This window comes from Myxine glutinosa, chromosome 6 (genome assembly GCF_964187855.1).
Source record: "Myxine glutinosa chromosome 6, kmMyxGlut1.1, whole genome shotgun sequence".
NCBI classification, from domain to species: domain Eukaryota; kingdom Metazoa; phylum Chordata; class Myxini; order Myxiniformes; family Myxinidae; genus Myxine; species Myxine glutinosa.
The window spans coordinates 82,182,375-82,203,273 of NC_136266.1; the positions used below are offsets into that span (position 1 = coordinate 82,182,375).

Sequence of the window (20,899 nt, forward strand, 5' to 3'; positions counted from 1 at the left end):
TGGGAATCGTTTTCGGCATCAGCAAATTTCGCCAGTACCTTCTTGGACATCATTTCACAATAATTCGCACTGATCACAAGCCGCTGATCAGTCTGTTTGGTCCAACTAAGGCGACATCTGACACCCTACCACCCAGGATCATCCGCTGGTCCCTGTTTCTCGCTGCTTATGACTACACCATATGTTATAAGCCCGGTTCGTCTATCATTAATGCAGATGCCATGAGTCGGTTACCCCTTCCAGAATCCGTTGATGATTCGCCTACACCAGGATCCATTATCGCACTGATGGATCATCTGGAAGATTGTGCTGTCGATTCCGGCCAAATCTGCACTCATACTCGACGAGACCCCATTCGGTCCAGAACTGTCCAGGCTGTACAGCTTGGATGGCATTTGCTACCTGAGGGTGTCCCAGCTTTTGTGGCTTTCAAAGCACGTAAAAACGAACTCAGCGTGGAAAATGGTTGCCTACTCTGGGGATGTCGTGTCGTGATCCTGAAAAATCTGCATTCCAGGGTCATGGATGAAATCCATGACTGTCACCCGGGATTGTGAAGATGAAGTCACTCGCTAGAAACTATGTGTGGTGGCCGAATCTTGATGCTGATATCGAACATCATGTTCGACATTGTTACCCCTGCCAGAGCACACGGCATACACCTGCGAAAGCGCCACTGCATCCCTGGGAATGGCCCAGCGAACCGTGGCATCGCCTACATCTCGATAATGCCGGGCCTATTAACGGCAGCATGATTCTAATAATTACGGACGCGCACACAAAATGGATTGATGCCTATGTGACGCATGGTACTACGTCAGCCATTGTCATCGAAAGACTCAGGCGCTGTTTCTCCACTCATGGTCTGCCCAGGATGATTGTGAGTGATAACGGTATGTGTTTTTCCAGTTCCGAGTTTGCCGAGTTCACACGTCGGAATGGCATCAAACATAGGTTTGTTAGCCCACATCACCAGGCTTCAAATGGCTTGGCCGAACGATCCGTGGGAATCATCAAATCTGGATTGCAGAAACTTCAGGAGGGAACCCAGGAAACAAAACTTTCTCGTCTCCTGTTCAAATACCGCATCACGCCACAATCAACAACCGGTGCAGCTCCGTCTGAGTTATTGATGAAACGACACTTGAGATCGACACTTGACAATCTCAAACCAGACATATCATCAAACGTTTATCAGAGCCAGCTTAATCAAAAGTTGGTGCACGATAAGACGTCCAACAGTCGCTGTATCAACATTGGAGATCCAGTGTTTGCCCGAAATTTTGGTGCAGGTGCGACGTGGCTACCGGGGGACATCATCGAGAAGCCAGGTCCACTGTCCTGCGTGATTCGCCTGCAGGACGGCCGCGAAATTCGTCGACATCAGGACCACATAACCTACCATCACTGTGAGTCGATAGAGCCTGCAGCATCATCACAGTCAAAACAACAGTTTGAACCGCCACTGCCGGAGATCGTCGTGGCCGCTCCAGCCGGCTCGGATGCCCCGAAAACCTCTGCGAATGCTACACCCTTTGTGGAGACCAAAGGAATCACCTCGGACTCTGTATCCACTGGTACACCGCCACCCAAAGGGATCACCTAGGACTCTGTATCCACTGGTACACCGCGACGCTCAATGCGTGAGAGAAAAGCACCCGACCGGTTGAATCTTTGAAGATGTTTTTTTTCACGTTGACACATGTTCTATTTTCACGTTGACACATGTTCTATTTTCACATTGACACATGTTATATTTTCACTTATTTTCATTATTTGCATAATCGTTTGCACACATATTTTCACATGTTTTGGAAATGTTGCTTTTGAAATGTCAATTCTGGAAATCTAGCACGTATTGCTCGTGGTAATTTTGGACTTAAAGGGGAGGATGTCATGTATGAAGCTGCAAATATTCACCGTTGTATCCCTACACCGTGACCGCATTGTATCCCTACGCCCCAGCTCGGATGGCGCTGCAGTTAATCGGGCCTGTATCGGCAGAGTCAATAAACGTGTGCTACAATCAATCGTAGTTTGCCAAGATACCTTACAGGTTACGAGCAGCAGAGCCTTTAGCGTCTTGTACTTGCCGCCCTTCGGAGGATCCTGGAGAAGGCTCACCACTCTGGTCGCAGTGGAGCCGCTGAGTGTAGACACGACATAATAATACTTCGTGTCGTCAGCAGAAATGCTCCGAATGGCGAATTGGGCCTCAGCTTGTGCGAACCAAACGGCAGCTTGTCGTTCCCAAAACTCCGGCAGTTTAATCGAAACTGCGCTTGTCGCCATGTTCGTTTGAAGCTCCGAAAACGTTTGAGAGCATGACGGGTTCACCAATGTAGGAGTTGCGGACAACGAGAGGGCGAGACACTTCTTGGCTTGTTCAAAGCTCCTTTATTCCAACAGAACTAAACTAATACCAGAACTCACGCATCTTTTAAAAAACAAATCACTCTTAAGGGGGCGTGGCTCCAACAACCGAGCGCACGCCACGCCCATACCATCAATAGCCCCACTGGTCCCGTGCCTGTGGATTATGTCTCAATGGGGTAACCCCCACATGTGTAAATTTAATTCTGTGTTGAAGTAAAGAATATTAATAGTAAGGGAAACATATGAAAATCTGTTAACTAAATTGTTACCAAAAAATTTATTCACCAATATGTTTGTAAAGGTGTGTAATAACATGTGTTAAAATATTGAAGGTCAACTCCCGTGGGAAACCCAGAAAAAAAGCTGTTGAATTCGGGTACCGAAAAATTATTTTCGAGAATTTTTATTTTTTTTAATCGGCCCTTAAGTAACTTATGAGGGGTCAAATAAGGGTTTTTCATGATTCTGAGTTGATTGTTAACATTTATATTTCACCACAGACACTCCTTTGTGGAAAAATAATTTCTAAATATACATCTCATTTTCTACTTTGCAGGACATGGAGTCTAGCAATATGGATGAAGACGTTACTCCACCTGTGCTCAATTGCTTCATTTGTGCACGCTCGGATACACCAGCTGAAAGGCTCATACAGGCAACTCCAAAGGGATACTCAACTTTATTGAAACAAGCAGAAACTGTCGAAAATGTTACTGTTGTGGAACGTATGAAGGAGGCTCAAAAGGAAGGAAAACTGAGGTACCACCAGAAGTGTAAAAATGATCTGTACAACAACTTTGTTGCAACCACCAAGAAGTCAGCTCAAGCATCAAAGGCAGAGAAAGAGTCATCAAAGTTGAAGAGAAGACGCACTACTTGTGAGTTCAGTTCATCAACTGGCTGCAGTTCTAGAAGATCACAGTCAGTTGACCTCCTGTATAAGGATGTATGCATTCTTTGCAACCAACCAGCCCAGCTCTACAAAAATAATCCAGCACAAGCTAGAAAGAAATACAGAGTGCCAGATAATTTGACTGCAGATACACTGAAGGCAAGCTTGCTGAAGACAGCACGGAGTCGCGGGAATGACTGGGGCACTGAAGTCACTGGACGCCTGGAAGGGATCAACGACTTGGTAGCAGAAGAAACACTGTACCATTTGCGATGCAAACTTATGTTTGCGAGAGGTGACAGTTTGTCCAAGACTGATGAGGAAGAAAAAAGGAAGAGAGGACAGAGGAGTATTGATGAGCGAGAGGCAGTTTTTATTGAATTCTGCGAATGGTTAGACTCAGAATTAGAGCATGGGGTAATGAACATGGACCAAGTCCATGAAAAGCTGCAGGAGTTTGATCAGTCACCAGAGAAGAGCCTTTCTTATTCAAAGCATTGGCTAAAGATAAAACTTCTAGAGAAATACGAAGACACCTTGTATTTCACAACACAGGAAAGAAGGGCAGATGTACTCTGTCTCAAAGATGGCACCGACAATATTCTGCGAGGGCATCATGCTAATCTTGACCATGGAGATGAGAAGACTCAGATCATAAAGACGGCACTCAAGTTCATATCCAATGATATTGCCTTGATTGATTTAGGTCCAAAGTCATACCCCACCACACACAGTATGACTGACATCGATAGTCAGCTGACACTTGTTCCTGCAAGCCTTCAGATGTTCTTGAGACCGATTGTCAAGACAGACGAAAGAGTTGCCGTTTGGGGGCAGAATTTTATTAAGGCCTGTCGACCTCGGTCTGGAGTATTGCCACACCAAATGGGGCTTGCCATACAACTTGATCATAGATTTGGGTCAAAATGGATGCTCAACAAGTTCCACCGGCTGGGATACACTGAGTCTTACACGGAGACACAAAACTACAAATACTGCTTCCTTAATAGTAGGAGTGGAGATGATGTTCCAGATACTTCTGGCACTCTTGACACCATTGTGGAGGAAACCGATGAACAGATCAATGATGAGGTTGCGGTTGATGCTGCGCTTGAGGATCAATCAGTGATGACAGCCAAAGTGCCAGCCAGTGAAAGTGAATTGTCAAGTAATGATCAGGTGGTCTTTATGGAGGTTGGGGAAACAAACAATGCAGTCACTCAGTTTGTTGGAGACAATATAGATTTAAACATTGTCTCTATTCATGGAAACACTCCCTTTCACTCAATGGGTTGGATCGAAGTCACCTCTCCGGCACCACCTTTGCCAGATCCACAGACAACAGCAGCTTTCCCCCGGGTGAAGTTGAAGGCACTCGACAAAGCTAAGATCCTGAGAGGAACTGAAGTAAAGATTATTCCATTTACGAACAGGAAACAGATAGGAACGAACGCGATCATGTTTCTCCCCCTCGCTGAGCTTTCCTCCTCCCTGGCTCATGATCAGCCACTCCTCACTCCAGGTAACACACTCTGGGCAGCGGGGTGGGTGATCAAAGCCAACGATCCTGAGTTCCCACACTCCAACTGGAATGGCTGGATGAAGAGAATCCATGCTAATGATGCAAAGCAGAGCACACAGATCGAGTTCCTCCCAGCTATTGCAGTTCACGAGCTGTAATTGTCATGGAGATTGCAGCAACCGGCGATGCAGCTGCAAGAAGAATGGGGTCACGTGCATCTCGGCCTGTGGAGTCTGTAATGGCATTACATGCAGAAACTGCAGTCATGATGTTGTTGAGTCTGAAGAAGACATAGACAATGACTGTTGAAACTTCTGACATTGTGAATGAGAAATAACTCTTGAGTATTATATATGTATGTGAAATAAAAGCTACTTTGTGTGTAAATGTAAAAGTGAAAATATAAATGTTAACAATCAACTCAGAATCATGAAAAACCCTTATTTGACCCCTCATAAGTTACTTAAGGGCCGATTAAAAAAAAAAAAAAATTCTCGAAAATAATTTTTCGGTACCCGAATTCAACAGCTTTTTTTCCGGGTTTCCCACGGGAGTTGAACTTCAACATTTTAACACATGTTATTACACACCTTTACAAACATATTGGTGAAGAAATTTTTTGGTAACAATTTAGTTAACAGATTTGTGAAATATCTCATAAAATGCCCTTACTATAACTTAGCATCAGAATATTCATAATTATCTCTTTCGATATTCCAGATAAGCTGTGTTCCTTCTCTTCTGTTAATCCAGAGTGGAATTTGTGTTGCGAAGATAACAGCAGCTCTACAACTTTTCTGGAGATATGCAAACCCCTCCTTGTGACCTTGACACCCTCCTTGTGACCATAAAAACCTTTTTCATTATTAGTCTCCATTTGCACATTTCATAATCTGGAAGTGTCCACCTCCATTTCGGTAAAAATCATGTTTCAAGCATGAAGTTGTGAAGCTTCAGTGTCCTCGTATCTTTGTTCCGAATGTTATTTTCAGGATCGTCAATTAACCCTGGACAGGATCCAATTGTGTTTAGATTGTAGTAATTTTCCCCGGCATAATTTTTAAGATCAGAAAGCTCTCCTGTATAGATGGTATTAAGGAAATTCGATTTCTGTGTGGAAATAAAATCCTTATCACAAATATAACATTTGTAAGGTCACACTACTGTATGGATCCTCATGTGCTTTTTCAAACTGCCTTTTTGTGAAAAACTCTCATCACAGACAGAGCAATTGTGTGGACGCTCCCAGGTGTGGGTGATACTATGGAAGTTCAATTTATGCTTGGAAATAAAACCCTTCTCACAAATAAAGCATTTGTAAGGACGTTCTCCTGTATGGATCATCATATGCACTTTCAAATGTCCCTTTTTAGAGAAATCATTACCACAGACAGAACATTTGTAAGGGCGCTCTCCGTAGTGTGTCCTCATATGTGTTTTCAAAGCGGCTTTTTGAGAGAAAGCTTTATCACAGATAAAGCACTTGTGTGCGCGCTCTCCAGTGTGGGTGATACTATGGAGATTCAAGCTGTGTTTAAAAACAAAATCCTTATCACAAATGGAGCATTTGTAAGGGCGTTCTGCTGCATGATTCTTCATATGCATTTTCAAATTACATTTGTTCCGAAAAGATTTACCACAAACAGAGCACTTGTGCGGGCGCTCTGCAGTGTGGATGGTACTATGGAGGTTCAATTTCTGTTTCGAGATAAAATTCTTATCACAAAGAGAACATTTGTAAGGACGTTCTCCTGTATGGATCCTCATATGCATTTTCACCTCACCCTTTTGAGAGAAAGCTTTATCACAGATGGAGCACTTGTGTGCACGCTCTCCAGTGTGGATGGTACTATGGGTGGTCAAGCGGTATTTATAAATAAAGGTCTTATCACAAATAGAGCATTTGTAAGGACGCTCTCCTGTATGGATCTTCATATGCTTTTTCAAATAGCCTTTTTGTGAGAAACCTTTGCTACAGACAGTGCACTTGTGCGGGCGCTCTCCTGATCCTTGTGCAGATCCTGTATGGATCTTCACATGGTTTTTCAAATTGCATTTTTGTGAGAAACCTTTACTACAGACAGTGCACTTGTGCGGGCGCTCTCCAGTGTGGGTGGTACTATGGAGGTTCAAGCTCTGTTTCATAATAAAATCTTTACCACAGACAGAGCATTTGTGAGGACACTCTCCTGTATGGATCTTCATATGCATTTTCAAATAGCCTTTGTGTGAGAAACCTTTGCTACAGACAGTGCACTTGTGCGGGCGCTCTCCAGTGTGGATGGTACTATGGAGGTTCAATCTCTGTTTCATAATGAAATCTTTACCACAGACAGAGCATTTGTGAGGACACTCTCCTGTATGGATCTTCATATGCATTTTCAAATAGCCTTTTTGTGAGAAACCTTTGCTCCAGATAGTGCACTTGTGCGGGCACTCTCCAGTGTGGATGGTACTATGGAGGTTCAAGCTCTGTTTCGTAATAAAATCTTTACCACAGACAAAGCATTTTTAAGGACACTCTCTTGTGTGGATCTTCATATGCCTTTTCAAAGAGCCTTTTTGTGAGAAACCTTTGCTACAGACAGTGCACTTGTGCGGGCGCTCTCCAGTGTGGATGGTGCTATGGAGTTTCAACCTCTGTTTCGTAATAAAATCTTTACCACAGACAGAGCATTTGTAAGGATGCTCTCCAGTGTGGATGGCACTATGGAGGTTCAAGTTCTGTTTCGTAATAAAATCTTTACCACAGAGAGAGCATTTGTAAGGACGCTCTCCAGTGTGGATGGCACTATGGAGGTTCAAGTTCTGTTTCGTAATAAAATCTTTACCACAGAGAGAGCATTTGTAAGGACACTCTCCTGTATGGATCTTCATGTGCATTTTCAAATGGCCTTTTTGTGAGAAACCTTTGCTGCAGACAGTGCACTTGTGCGGGTGCTCTCCAGTGTGGATGGTACTATGGAGGTTCAAACTCGGTTTCCTTATAAAAGCTTTACCACAGAGAGAGCATTTGTAAGGACACTCTCCTGTATGGATCTTCATGTGCATTTTCAAATGGCCTTTTTGTGAGAAACCTTTGCAACAGACAGTGCACTTGTGCGGGCGCTCTCCCGTGTGGATGGTACTGTGGAGTTTCAATCTCTGTTTAGAAATAAAATCCTTGTCACAAATGGAGCATTTGTAAGGACGCTCTCCACTGTGGATGGCACTATGGAGGTTCAAGTTCTGTTTCGTAATAAAATCTTTACCACAGAGAGAGCATTTGTAAGGACACTCTCCTGTATGGATCTTCATATGCATTTTCAAATAGCCTTTTTGTGAGAAACCTTTGCTACAGCCAGTGCACTTGTGCGGGCGCTCTGCTGATTCTTGTGAAGATCTTCTATGGATCTTCATAAGCTTTTTCAAATGGCTTTTTTGTGAGAAACCTTTACTACAGCAAGTACACTTGTGTGGGTGCTGTACAGTTTGGATCCTCGTGTGTATATGAACGTTGCTCGGTGCAGCACAATCCGTCATGCACATGTCACGCTTATAATGCATTTGCCTTTTAAGAACCAATTTATGTTTGTTTAATTTTTTTAATTTGCCATGAAGCTTTATGTTGCGAGGACCAGACATGCACTTGTATTTTAAAGGTCGTGAGTGTTCTGGTGATTGTTTCTTCATAAAGCACATCTTCTTCAATCTCAAGCTGCCCCTGCATATTATTTGTCGAATATTACTTCTTGGTTGTTCTACAAAAACAAAGAAAAAGTCACTTTACATTTGTTTTTTTGGCAAAATCAAAATGTAAAATGTTTAACGCTATTTCAAAAATTTCATAAATTCTGACTACAAAGATGAAATGTTCCTTTTGAAACTCTCTGCTCACCAGTAACAGAACAGGAGGTACTGCCATGTGGCATAGGAACATCCTCTGATCCTTCATTTGCAGAAACATATTTTGAAGCTTCTGAGACAGAGGAATCATTGTTGTGTTGTCTGCATTCCATGTTTACAGGACAGACATCACCTGCACAGAATTTAGTGTCAGTCTTTTGCAGAGACATTATATTTATAATGCTACAAGATACAATTCAGGTCAATAAGATATTTATTCAGACCTGGAAAAGTATTAATTCACTACTACTCGTATGTAATTACAACACAAATAAAGGATATTTGGTCGAGGTCAGTGACCAACACTTGCATCAAATGAACACATTGCAAACTAGAACAGAACTCGCTTGAGCGCATACCTACGGTAGGCTGAACAATTTACGTTTTCTATCCCACTGTTAGGCCGGATTTACATCTGCACCATAACCGAAATCTAATTGGCTTGTGCGTGTCACTTACCAAATACAACTACCAAGTTGTCATAATCCATCCGCAACTTTTTGAAATAGCAGGCGATACAGCATATTGTTTTTGGCCCCATCTCCAAGTGGTGAACAATAACTTAAAATATTTTTAAAACTCTCATCCGAATCTGGATCATCCAAAAATTGAAACAATTCGTCATGACACACCAAATGTCTCCACCAAGTTTCTTCCAAAACCGTCCATAACATATTGAGATATCTTGCCTTATATTGTTTTTGGCCATTCCTCTCAATGGTGAAAAATTACTTAAATAATTCAGCATCCAAAACTTCACACAAATCGAAACAATTCGTCATTGTCACACACCCAAACTGTCCACCAAGTTTGTCCGAATCCATCAATAACTTTTTGAGAAATCATGCTCACAGACCGCCAGATACAACAACAACAACAAGCATTTTAAAGGCTATTTTCCCTGCAAGAGCGGGGGTTAGCCTTGCGGTCCCCATGACAATCTTCTCCATTTTGCCCTATTCTCTGCATCTCCCCTTGTTAACCCCCTTGCCCGCATTTCTTCTTCGACTATCTTTAGACAAGTCTTTCTCGGTCTTCCCCGTCCTCTACTTCCTTCTACATTCATTTCCATCACTCTTCTCAACCAGTCACTTTCATCCTTCCTCAACACATGACCAAACCATCTCAAACTGTTTCTCTTCACAACATCCATCACAGGCTCTATTCCCATCATCTTTCGCAATTCATCATTTGTCTTCCTCTCTCTCAACGACACTCCACACATCCACTGAACCATTCGTATTTCCACCCTTTCCAACCTTTGTTGCTGCTCTACGTTCATTACCCATGTCTCGCTCCCATAAATCATAACACTTCTCACACATGCAGCACACACCTTTCCCTTCAGCTTCAACGACACTCCCCTCCTCGTCAGCACGCCACTCAGTTCCCGATACTTCTTCCATGCACATCTCACTCTTGCAACCGTTGCCGAGTCTGATCCACCTTCTCCATTCAGCATGTCTCCTAGGTAACAAACTGTTTTCACACCTTGCAGCTCCACGCCATCTCCAAGATCCAACTCAACATTTCCTCTATCTGCAGCTCACTCTGTGCACACCTTACACTTGAATGTAGCTGCCACACTGGTTAATGACCCTCTCAAACCACTACATTTTTGATGAACCCACTCAGCGCACATTGTACATTGAATGGAATTCACTCCGACACCCTTCCTGCACACAGAACACGGCCACTTCCCAGTTCTTTCCACCTCACCACATGCTTTACCACTTGCCATCACCTTCGTTTTTCCGATATTCACCTTCAGACCTTTTGTCTCTATATATTCCTTCCACTTGTTCATCTTCTCCTTCAGTCCATCCATACTTTCTGCAATCAACACCAGATCATCTGCATACAACAACTCCCACGGTAAACCCTCCTTTACATTCCGAGCCAGCACCTCCATCACAGCTACAAATAGTAGTGGACTTAGTACCGACCCCTGATGCACTCCCACCTTCACCTCAAACTCACCACTGTTCCCGTCCTTCGTCCTTACAGCTGTGCGCGCTCTTTTGTACATTGCCATCACTATGATCAACCATTCCTCCACTCCTAACTTCCTCAATGCCCATGTCACTACTTCATGTGGAACCCTATCAAATGCTTTCTCCAGATCAACAAACCCAAGAAACAACTTCTTCCTCTCCTCCATGTACTTCTCCTGCAACTGCCTCACAATAAAAAGTGCGTCTGTCGTTCCTCTTCCTGGCATAAATCCAAACTGCATTTCATCAATCTTCACTTTCTTCTTTATCCTCCTCTCCAACACCGTTTCCAATACCTTCATTCCACGCTCCAATAACTTTATCGCTCGATATGAGCCACAGTCCAGAGGGTCACCTTTCCCCTTGTATAGAGGGACGAGGGTACTCAGTTCCCAATCCACTGGAATGCTGCCTTCAATAACCACCAGATTACAGATCTCTGTCATTCTCTTCACACCCCAACTTCCTGCTGCCTTCAACATATCTCCCACAACTCCCGTCGGCCCTCCCGCTTTTCTACTCTTCATTGCTTTTATCGCTTCCTCAACTTCCTTCTCGGTTATCTTCTCTGCCAGTCCTAAAACTGGGTTACTCTCTATGTTGCCATCCCATTCATTCTCTGCATTCAACAGTATTTCCATATATCTCTTCCATTTTCCTTTAATTCCATCTGGGTCCACAACGATTTGTCCCACTTCATCCTTCAAGCAACTCACCCCCATCACATCACACCTCTCTTTCGCTATCTGCTTTGCAATCCTGAATACCGCTCTCTGACCCTCTTCCAAATCCAAGTGTTCTCCGAACATTTTCCTGCATGCCTCCTGCGCCTTTGCTTCCTCTTTCTTTGCAGCCTTCTTGGCTGCCTTATAACTTTCATGCTCTGCCTGTTCTGCCCCAATACCCTTTGCCTTCTGCCACTCCTTGAACTTCTTCCTCTTCTCGTCAATCTTCTTTCCAACTTCATCATCCCACCACCATGTTTCCGAGTGCCTCGGTGCTCCTTTTGTCCATCCACATATCTCAACAACGGCTCCCAACAGACTATCTTTCATTGACATCCAACCACTTTCAAGCTCAACCACATCATCCTCCACCATACTCAGCCTCTCTTTTAATGCCTCCGTCACTGTCACCTCTTTCAACCTCCACACCTTCATTCTCGGTTGGTACTTCACCCGCCGAGCTCTCCTCGCACCTTTCACCCTTATGTCGCAGACAACCAAGTGGTGCTGTGAAACAGCCTCCTCCCCCGGGATCACCTTTGTGTCCCAGAGGTACCCCCTATCTCACCTATGCACCAGCAGGTAGTCAACGGTTGTCGTCTACCCACCTGACGTGTATGTAACAAGCTTATTATCCTCTTTCTGAAACTGAGTATTACAAATCAACAAATGAGCTCCATCAGCAAACTCCAAAATCCTTTCACCTTCTCCATTTCTCACACCATATCTGTAACCGCCATGACCTCCCTCAAAACCGTCCATACTCCTTCCCACATGTCCATTTAGGTCTCGTCCTACCACAACAACTTCCTCATCTTCACGTTTTCCATCAGCTTCTCTATTGCACACCAGAACTTGTCCTTCTCTTCATCGCTCCGACCAACCTGCGGAGCATATCCCGAGATGACGTTCACCAAGAGCTTTCCAATCATCATTTTCACCATCATCAACCTTTCACTCACTCTCGTCACACTCACCACACTGTCTACAAACTCCTCAGAAAACAGGACCCCAACACCATTCACACCTTCTGGGCACCCTTGCCACACAAACTTGTATTTCTGTCCCTGCCTACCCTTCACCATTCTCACACCACTTCCCTTCCATCTCGTCTCCTGCACACAACATATGTCCACTCTTCTTCTGACCAATACTTCCACCACTTCTCCTGATCTCCCTGTCATTGTCCCTACATTCCATGTCCCAAACCTCAGAAACCGATCTCCATGTCGGGCATCAGGCGTTTCGTCGTCATAAATGGAGTGATTTCCACCTTGCTTCGATCGGGTTCCCCACCTTGAGTTTTGACGAGAGGGAGTGGGGTCCCCCACGGGGTACATCTGGCTGTACCCTGCCCATATGTAGTTGTAATTGTCATGGTTCTCTTTTTGAGGCAATGTTTTTTATGGCCGGATGCCCTTCCTGACGCCAACCCTTTTAGTCGCCTCTTACGACACGCAGGGATAAGGTGTACCTATTCTAAACCGGGGTACACCGGGTACACACCGCCAGATAAACAAGGGTTAAAACATAACCTCCATCCACTGAACCTTCACATTGTTCAAACAAAGATTTCCAAGCTATGAAGAATTATGCAATGCATTTAGCTGTTAAAGTACCAAACAAAGATCAGCCGGTCCATGCCTAATGAGAGGTAAACAAATGTCCTCCTGTGTGCGGATAACTTAAATGCACTGTTGAACAGGAAGCAAATAGGGAGTCAGTCAACTCTCAAACACAAATTTGCTCCAAGAGATTCCACGAGTTACAAAAAATATAAATCAATGGTAGAACATCAATTTATGTCTTGGCGTGCTGAGGTATATAAAAGAAAGTCACATACCAGGCTTGGGCCTTAATCGATCATCCTGAAGGTGGAGACTGCATGCATCACTTAACCCGATTCCACGGAAGCCATGAACGTTTTCCAACTGCTCATTTTGGAATCCAAAAGATGGTGAAGGAGATTGCATCAATGGAAACTTTTGGCAGAAACTGTAAACTTCCCGATTAACAGTCTCTAAGTTGACAAAAAGACTTCCCAACAGAGAAGAGCCTGCAAGTTGGACAACCTGAGGCTTCACAAAAGATTTCACAAACTTACAGAAATCAGCATACATTGCAAATGGCAATTTATCTTTGACGTGAGAGATAAGCTCAGTTTGTATGGAATCTGACTCTATACAAGCTCGAATGACCTTCTGATTCTCAATTCCAAGCTCATTGATCACTGCTTGGGCTGTTTCTGTTCTCAGGCCTTGTGATTGGAGCCATTTCAAGAAGCTTTCCATTTCACCGATGACCTGCCAGGGATACAATACATATGTTAATAAAGGAAAGGTTCCATATTGTTACGTTTGTGGGGATAGAGGACGAATTTCCATAATGGAGATAGGATTGTGCAGTATTAGCATGGACCACGTGTGAGTAGGAAGCCCATCTCGATGTACATAAGTAGAAAAAAAACTGAGCTTAAGAGTGTTTATGTGTCATTACACGGAGAGTGGTTTTTTTTAGTTAGATGGGGCTTAAGGATAATTCCCAGTATGTAATTGCATCCTGTGATTTTCCCTTACGTTTTTACATTCACTTGGCCAGCCATGCAATCGGCCACATTAACCACAACAACCAACATAGTGCCTAACATTCCCGATCGGACAATTAACCGCACCCCACCAGCCGACTAAGGAACAAGGCCACACCCACAGAGTGGGACGAGGGGCGTGGAAACTATCGTGGCAGGCAGACCACGCCCCGAGCTTAGTCATTCGTCGAGCCCGGCCATGGAGAGATTGGGTAAAACTCTGCGATTGGTAGGTGTGATGTCAGAGCAAAAGTTTGAGAGAAGAATAAGGATCTGTCGCTCTCTCGGTCTCTTGGGACGAACAAGGAAGGCGCCATTTTCCTTTGTTTGTGCTGGTGTGATTTGGCTTCGTGGCGGGCGGACGCCTTTTGTCCATGGCTTGGCTGTTCCTGGCTCGTGTGCTATCGTGGAGAGGAGGAAGAAGAATCCGTCCCTCGCTCTCGCTCTCTCTCTCTCTCTCTCTCTCTCTCGTGCTGGCTTGGTCGGAGGCGGTCACATTTTGGCCCGTGTGGCACGTGTGGGTTGTGAGGAAAGCCGTCAGAGCTTTTGTTGGAACTCTTTGTCTCTGGCTTGGCGGCTCCTGTTTTGGGTGGGTCGTGAGGAGAACTTTGTGGAGCCGCGTTGCATTTCGGAGGGAGACAAGAGCGAAAGAGGACCGGCCGCACGGATTGCCTCACGTTCGTGACACAGAAAAGAGAAGCTTCGCGCCATCTTGTGCGGTTCCCGCATGAGCGGTTTTGGGCCGCCTGTTCTGTCGACGTTATTCGGCGAACTCGCTGAAGAGACCCATTCAGAGACAGATAAGGCCGGCCGGCTTTAAAACATTTGTTTTTCTTTATCATCCCCCTATTTGTATTTGTGGCAGCGTGGAGGGTCCTTCAAAGTAGCACATGTTTATTTTACCTCACCTTTCATTTTTATCGTATTACATTTACTTTCAGTAAATCATTATCGTAGTACTTTCATTTGTTGTATTGTGGATTTTCATGGTCTCGTTTCTGTGTTTGTGGGTTCGAGGAATAAACCCCGTGGTTCCATCTGAAGTAAGCACCCTAGTTTCCTTTGCCCGCGCACGATGAACTGACCGCCAATTTTTGGCTTATTCACCTCGGAGTTAAAACAAATTGTTCGGCTATCTGCCGCCCGTGATCTTAATCACCAGCGACATGACAATATGTTATTTTCTTTTCTGTGTTTGTAATTTTTTGTGAGTTTTTATTTTATCCAATAAATGCAAGTTTCGGTATCCAGTTCTTTCACCCACTGTGGCCCATCCCTTGGCCTCTCGAGTTATTTTGTAATCAATCAGCATAAAATCAATGCGAGTTTTTATAAACCGAGGTCGAAAAGAAACCCAGAGTAAAATGGCCCAATATTGACAGAGAGGCCATGTTTTGACACAACAATCAAGGGAAAGAACAAAGAAGAAACAAGGTGAGGGGGAGAGAGAAAGGGGTGGGGGAGGAGGGAAGCAACACAGCAATCCACAAGTTATAGCATTGAGATGCACGATTGATGGGGTAAAACAATTTCACGGGTATGGATTTGGCATGATATGAGATGGTGATACAACAATGGCTTGAAGGCCTGGAGAGGGAAGAATGCAACTGAATGAATTAGGGAAGGCATTTTCAAAACAAGTAGAACAAGCGTTACGCCTCGGTCCCCCCGTCGGTGAAGCGATGCGAGTTGACAAAGTGGAAGACGCAAGGCGGCCATCTTGGATTTTGACGTGGCGACCCAATTTTCAATAGCGTTCTCCCTTATGCGTAGATACACCCACACACCAGATTAGAAGTTGGTACCTCGCTTATTTTTCAAGATATTCCGCTCACAAGGTTCAGACATACATGGCGGCGGCCATCTTGGATTTTTACGTGGCGACGCAATTTTCAATAGGGTTCTTCCTTATGCCTAGATACACCCACACACCAGATTAGAAGTTGGTACTTTGCTTATTTTTCAAGATATTTCGCTCACAAGTTTCAAACATATATATGGTGGCGGCCATCTTGGATTTTGACGTGGCGACCCATTTTTCAAAAGCTTTCTTCGTTATGCCGAGATACACCCACACACCAAATTAGAAGTTGGTACTTCGCTTATTTTTCAAGATATTCATCTCACAAGGTTCAGACATACATGGCGGCGGCCATCTTGGATTTTGACGTGGCGACCCAATTTACAATAGCGTTTGCCTCATGCCGAGTTACACCCACACAGCAAATTCGAAGTTGGTACTTCGCTTATTCTTCAAGATATTCATCTCACAAGGTTCAGACATACATGGCGGCGGCCATCTTGGATTTTGACGTGGCGACCCAATTTTAAACAGCGTTCTTCCTTGTGCCTAGATACACCCACACACCAGGTTAGAAGTTGGTACTTCGCTTATTTTTCGAGATATTCCACTCACAAGGTTCAGACATACATGGTGGCGGCCATCTTGGATTTTGACGTGGCGACCCAATTTTCAACAGCGTTCTTCCTTATGCCGAGATACACCCACACACCAAATTAGAAGTACCTTGAGGGATAAAAGACTACCCCTAAAACACGTTGTAATATGCTCCATTTTGGTTGTTAGCTCACCTGGAACGAAGTTCAGGGGGAGCTTATGCGATGGTGCGTTGGGTGTCCGTCCATCAGTCCGTCAGTCAGTCTGTCCATCAGTCAGTCAGTTCGTCCGTCCATCAGTCCGCCCGTCCGTCAGTCCACTGACTGACTGACGGACTGACTGATGGATGGACTGACAGACTGACTGACAGACAGACTGACGGGCAGTCAGACTGATGGGCAGTCAGACACGAGAGTAGAAGGTAAATGTTGTTCCTGGACCACCTCTAATTTTACATGCAAGTGAATGGTGAAAAAAGGGGGAAAAAACTTTCTGACTGGCTGTTCCACCATAAAATTGTGCACCCTTATTTCTCCCCCAATGAGACATGATCAATTCTAGCCAGTTTAATAGCTAACAAATCAAACCCCTGGTGTGTATTGACAACTGTTGCAAACTCAAACAAGGAGCCAATGAACACCCCTTCAACCTTTGGCATCAACCTAAGTTTATTATGACACTCATCTCCATCCAGTATATTGATGAATAATACATTAACATTTTGTTCCAACTATTTCTTTTGAACCAAGATAAAATGATACACCTCTCTTAATGACCTTGTTTGACCACCCCCCGAGCCACCCACTTTTTGGTAGGCTCTGCCCACTTTTTGTTAAGCTCCACCCACTTTTTGCTGAACCCCACCCACTTTTTAGGTAAGCCCCGCCCACTTGTTGCTAAGCCCCATCCACTTTTTGTTAAGCTCCGCCCACTTTTTGATAAGCCCCGCCCACTTTATAAACTCTCTACCATTGTATCATTTTCAGTTAAGACATTACATCATTTTCAGGGAATTTCCATCACATCATTTCCAGTTAAGACATATCCAGGTTTCCCCAGATAATTTCCACAGGAAATGACAGGCACCCAGCCCTTCTTATAAAAGGCACCGACCACACAGGCTTTTTAAAACACGCTTTCTGCTTCTCTTGAGAATGGACTACTGTGCTGAAATGGAATGGGATAACTTTGCTATTCCTTGGAGTCCTACTACCTGTGTGGAGCTCAACCTTCAGATTGATGAACTGGACTCGAACCTCTTATCAATGGAGGTAAGTTTGTTTATGTATTTTTTTTTTTTTTTTTTTTTTTTTTTTTTTTTAGATGAGACTCGTGTAAAAGTTAGCAAAGTTTCTTTTAATATTCATAGAGCTTGATTTATACAAATAAAAATATTGTATTAAATTAATACATTGTTATTTTCTCTCACAGGAAATTGTATCTGAGATATGAAATGAAAATACTGCTTTTAACACAACTTGGGATGAAGTTATTTTTTTGTTTGAAGACATTTTGAACAACCAAGACCCACAGAACGAGTTCTACCTTGATGACCCAGCCAAAAGGTTATACCTTGGAGATCCACAAAATCCTGAAAAAGAGTTCTACCATGATGATACTTATTGTGAGTTATCAAAACAAAACCCACTGAACAAGTTCTACCTTGATGAACCAGAATACAAGTTATACATTGGAGACCCACAAATTTATGAAAAGACATCACGGAAACCCTAAAAAATTGGGAAACGGGAGTTCTCCCTGATGGTCCGCAGTTATACTATGTGAGACTTATCACGGAAACCCTAAAAAATTGGAAAACGGGAGTTCTCCCTGATGGTCCGCAGTAATACTATGTGAGACTCATCACAGAAACCCTAAAAATTGGGAAAGGGAAGTTTTCCCTGATGGTCTGCAGTTATACTATGTGAGACTTATCATGGACACCCCCAATATTTCTGAAAATTGTGGTTCGACCTTGGAGACTTGGAAAGATGGTTATATTTTTGGAGACTCGGAATGGGGGTTTTGTTTTGATGACTCACAATGTGATACCTATCTTGGAGGCTCAACAGGAATGTGGTTATACCTTGGGAACTTGGAAAGTTGGTTTTATTTTGGAGACTCTACCTGTGGGGTCCATCTTGGAGACTCTTTGGATTCTAAAGCAATGAACAATGTTCTTTGTTTAATGACGCTTGATTTAAGCAATATCAAGAAAGTTCGAGGAAGAAAATGCCAGAAAATTCTTTGTTTCTATTTCTACTTCTTCAAACTTGAACGCCTTGAAAGACAGAATTGGAGGAAGAGAAAAAATACATATTTAAAAAAAGAAAAGAAAAAAAAGATTATGTGAGGATTAGGATTTTGAATGTGAGGGTTAGGGTTGGCGTTGGGTTGGGTTGGGGTTGGGGTTGGGTTAGGGTTGGGATTTTGAATGTGAGGGTTAGGGATGGGTTGGGGTTAGAGTTGTGTTAGGGATGGGGTTGGGTTAGGGTTGGGTGAGGGTTGGGATTTTGAATGTGAGGGTTAGGGGTGGGGTGGGGTTGGGTTAGGGATGGGGTTGGGTTAGGGTTGGGATTTTGAATGTGAGGGTTAGGGATGGGTTGGGTTAGGGTTGGGATTTTGAATGTGAGGGTTAGGGATGGGTTGGGTTTGGGGTGGGGTTGGGTTAGGGATGGGGTTGGGTTAGGGTTGGGTGAGGGTTGGGATTTTGAATGTGAGGGTTAGGGGTGGGGTGGGGTTGAGTTAGGGATGGGGTTGGGTTAGGGTTGGGATTTTGAATGTGAGGGTCAGGGATGGGGTTGGGTTGGGGATGGGTTGGGTTAGGGTTGGGATTTTGAATGTGAGGGTTCGGGATGGGTTGGGTTAGGGTTGGGATTTTGAATGTGAGGGTTAGGGATGGGTTGGGTTAGGGGTGGGGTTGGGTTAGGGATGGGGTTGGGTTAGGGTTTGTATATTATTATGACTCACTCACACACACACACACCAACAAACAAAATTGTGTGCAGAAGTTAAGCCCCAACTGAAAAGTTGAGGGATTCTGTGTTTGGGGTTCACAGATATCAAGAACGTATCCCCATTGCACACACACAAAAGTTAAGCCCCAACTGAAAAGTTGAGGGATTCTGTGTTTGGGGTTCACAGATCTCAAGAACGTAACCCCATTGCACACACACACAAAAGTTAAGCCCCAACTGAAAAGTTGAGGGATTCTGCGTTTGGGGTTCACAGATCTCAAGAACGTATCCCCATTACATTTTATTATTTATTTATTATTTTTAATACCACACCCTGGTGTATTGTTTTCAAGGGTATTGTCTGCTTACTTGTGTTTTTTTGTGAGAACTAACACACTACTTTGAGTGACATGTGAGAACATGTGAGATGTACACAAGTGAGAACTTTTGTTTTGGCTAACCCCCGCTCTAGCAGGGAAAATGGCCTTAAAATGCATGTTGTTGTTGTGTTGTTGTTGTGTTTTTTGTAATTCCTGTGAGTAAAATGAACCCAAGATTTCTTCCCCATTCATATCATATAATTTGTAAGTCCAAGGGACTGTATCCATTACATCAACGATTTTAAATAATTCATTCGTCCATCTCTTTGTATAACCTTTCTCAAAATGGCTTTTCCATCTGTATATTCTTACAATATCACCAACTTTGAACTTGGGCTTTCTCAAATTAATCTCCTTTTCATATTCTAATTTTGTAAATGTTTCCGATGGTTTTGATTTTGTTGATGAATGAACTGTATTATTGTAATTATCTACAATATCCTGAATTAAATACACCCATTGTTGAGAACTGAGTTGTGTGAATTTTTTAATATAGTCTCTCCTTCAAATTACGTTTAAAACGCTCAATAACAAATGCCTTTCCTTCATTAAAGGTGCTGTATAATTTAACACCCTCCCCCCGAAGAAATTTTATAAATATTTTGTTAGAGAACTCTGTTCCCTCGTCAGTCCATAACTTCTTTGGTTTTCTTTTACATTTACTAAATATTCCACTGAAAGCTAACATAAGAGTATTACCCCTTTTGTTTTTCAAAGGAACAACCCAAGCATATCGACTCCTCAAATCAATAACGGTTAAAGTATACTTCTACCCCTTATCATTATTTAGTTCAATTAAATCAGCGGACCATATGTGGTCGGTGCCTTTAGAATAAACTTTCCTTCTTTTAAACTTTGTGATTATAGGTTTATGTAATTCATTAGCCAAAAGCTCCTCGGTCTTGATGACATCATTAGGGCCTAATAGTTTTTTGAGGGTGAATAACCAAGACCAAGTTTCAATTTAGCACTTATCAATTTTTTCACAATAAACCTATCAACTTTCTCTCTCAATGTTGGATTTTGTATCAAAGACAAATTATACAACATTTCTCTGTCTGCTTCATGTTTTTCATCCAATGTAGTGGTATTCCCATAATCAATATCATGCTTCATACACACTTCATCAACCCTATTTAGAGGTTTAGACCAAGGTTTAGGATTGTCAGCCTCATCTAATCTTTTA

The 20,899-nt window shown here is 43.3% G+C and overlaps 1 protein-coding gene across 1 annotated transcript in view; it reads right to left on the reverse strand.

Moving 5' to 3' along the window:
• Window positions 1-6,052: 6,052 nt before the first annotated feature.
• LOC137430012 (uncharacterized) overlaps window positions 6,053-20,899 on the reverse strand; it is a 43,012-nt gene continuing 28,165 nt past the window's right edge. The window contains exons 2-4 of the mRNA XM_078780055.1: window positions 13,238-13,697; window positions 8,668-8,808; window positions 6,053-8,530 (exon numbers count right to left, since the gene is read on the reverse strand). Of these exons, the coding sequence (XP_078636181.1) occupies window positions 7,302-8,530; window positions 8,668-8,808; window positions 13,238-13,685 (1,818 nt within the window). The 5' untranslated portion in view covers window positions 13,686-13,697 and the 3' untranslated portion in view covers window positions 6,053-7,301. The remainder of the gene's footprint in view (window positions 8,531-8,667; window positions 8,809-13,237; window positions 13,698-20,899) is intronic.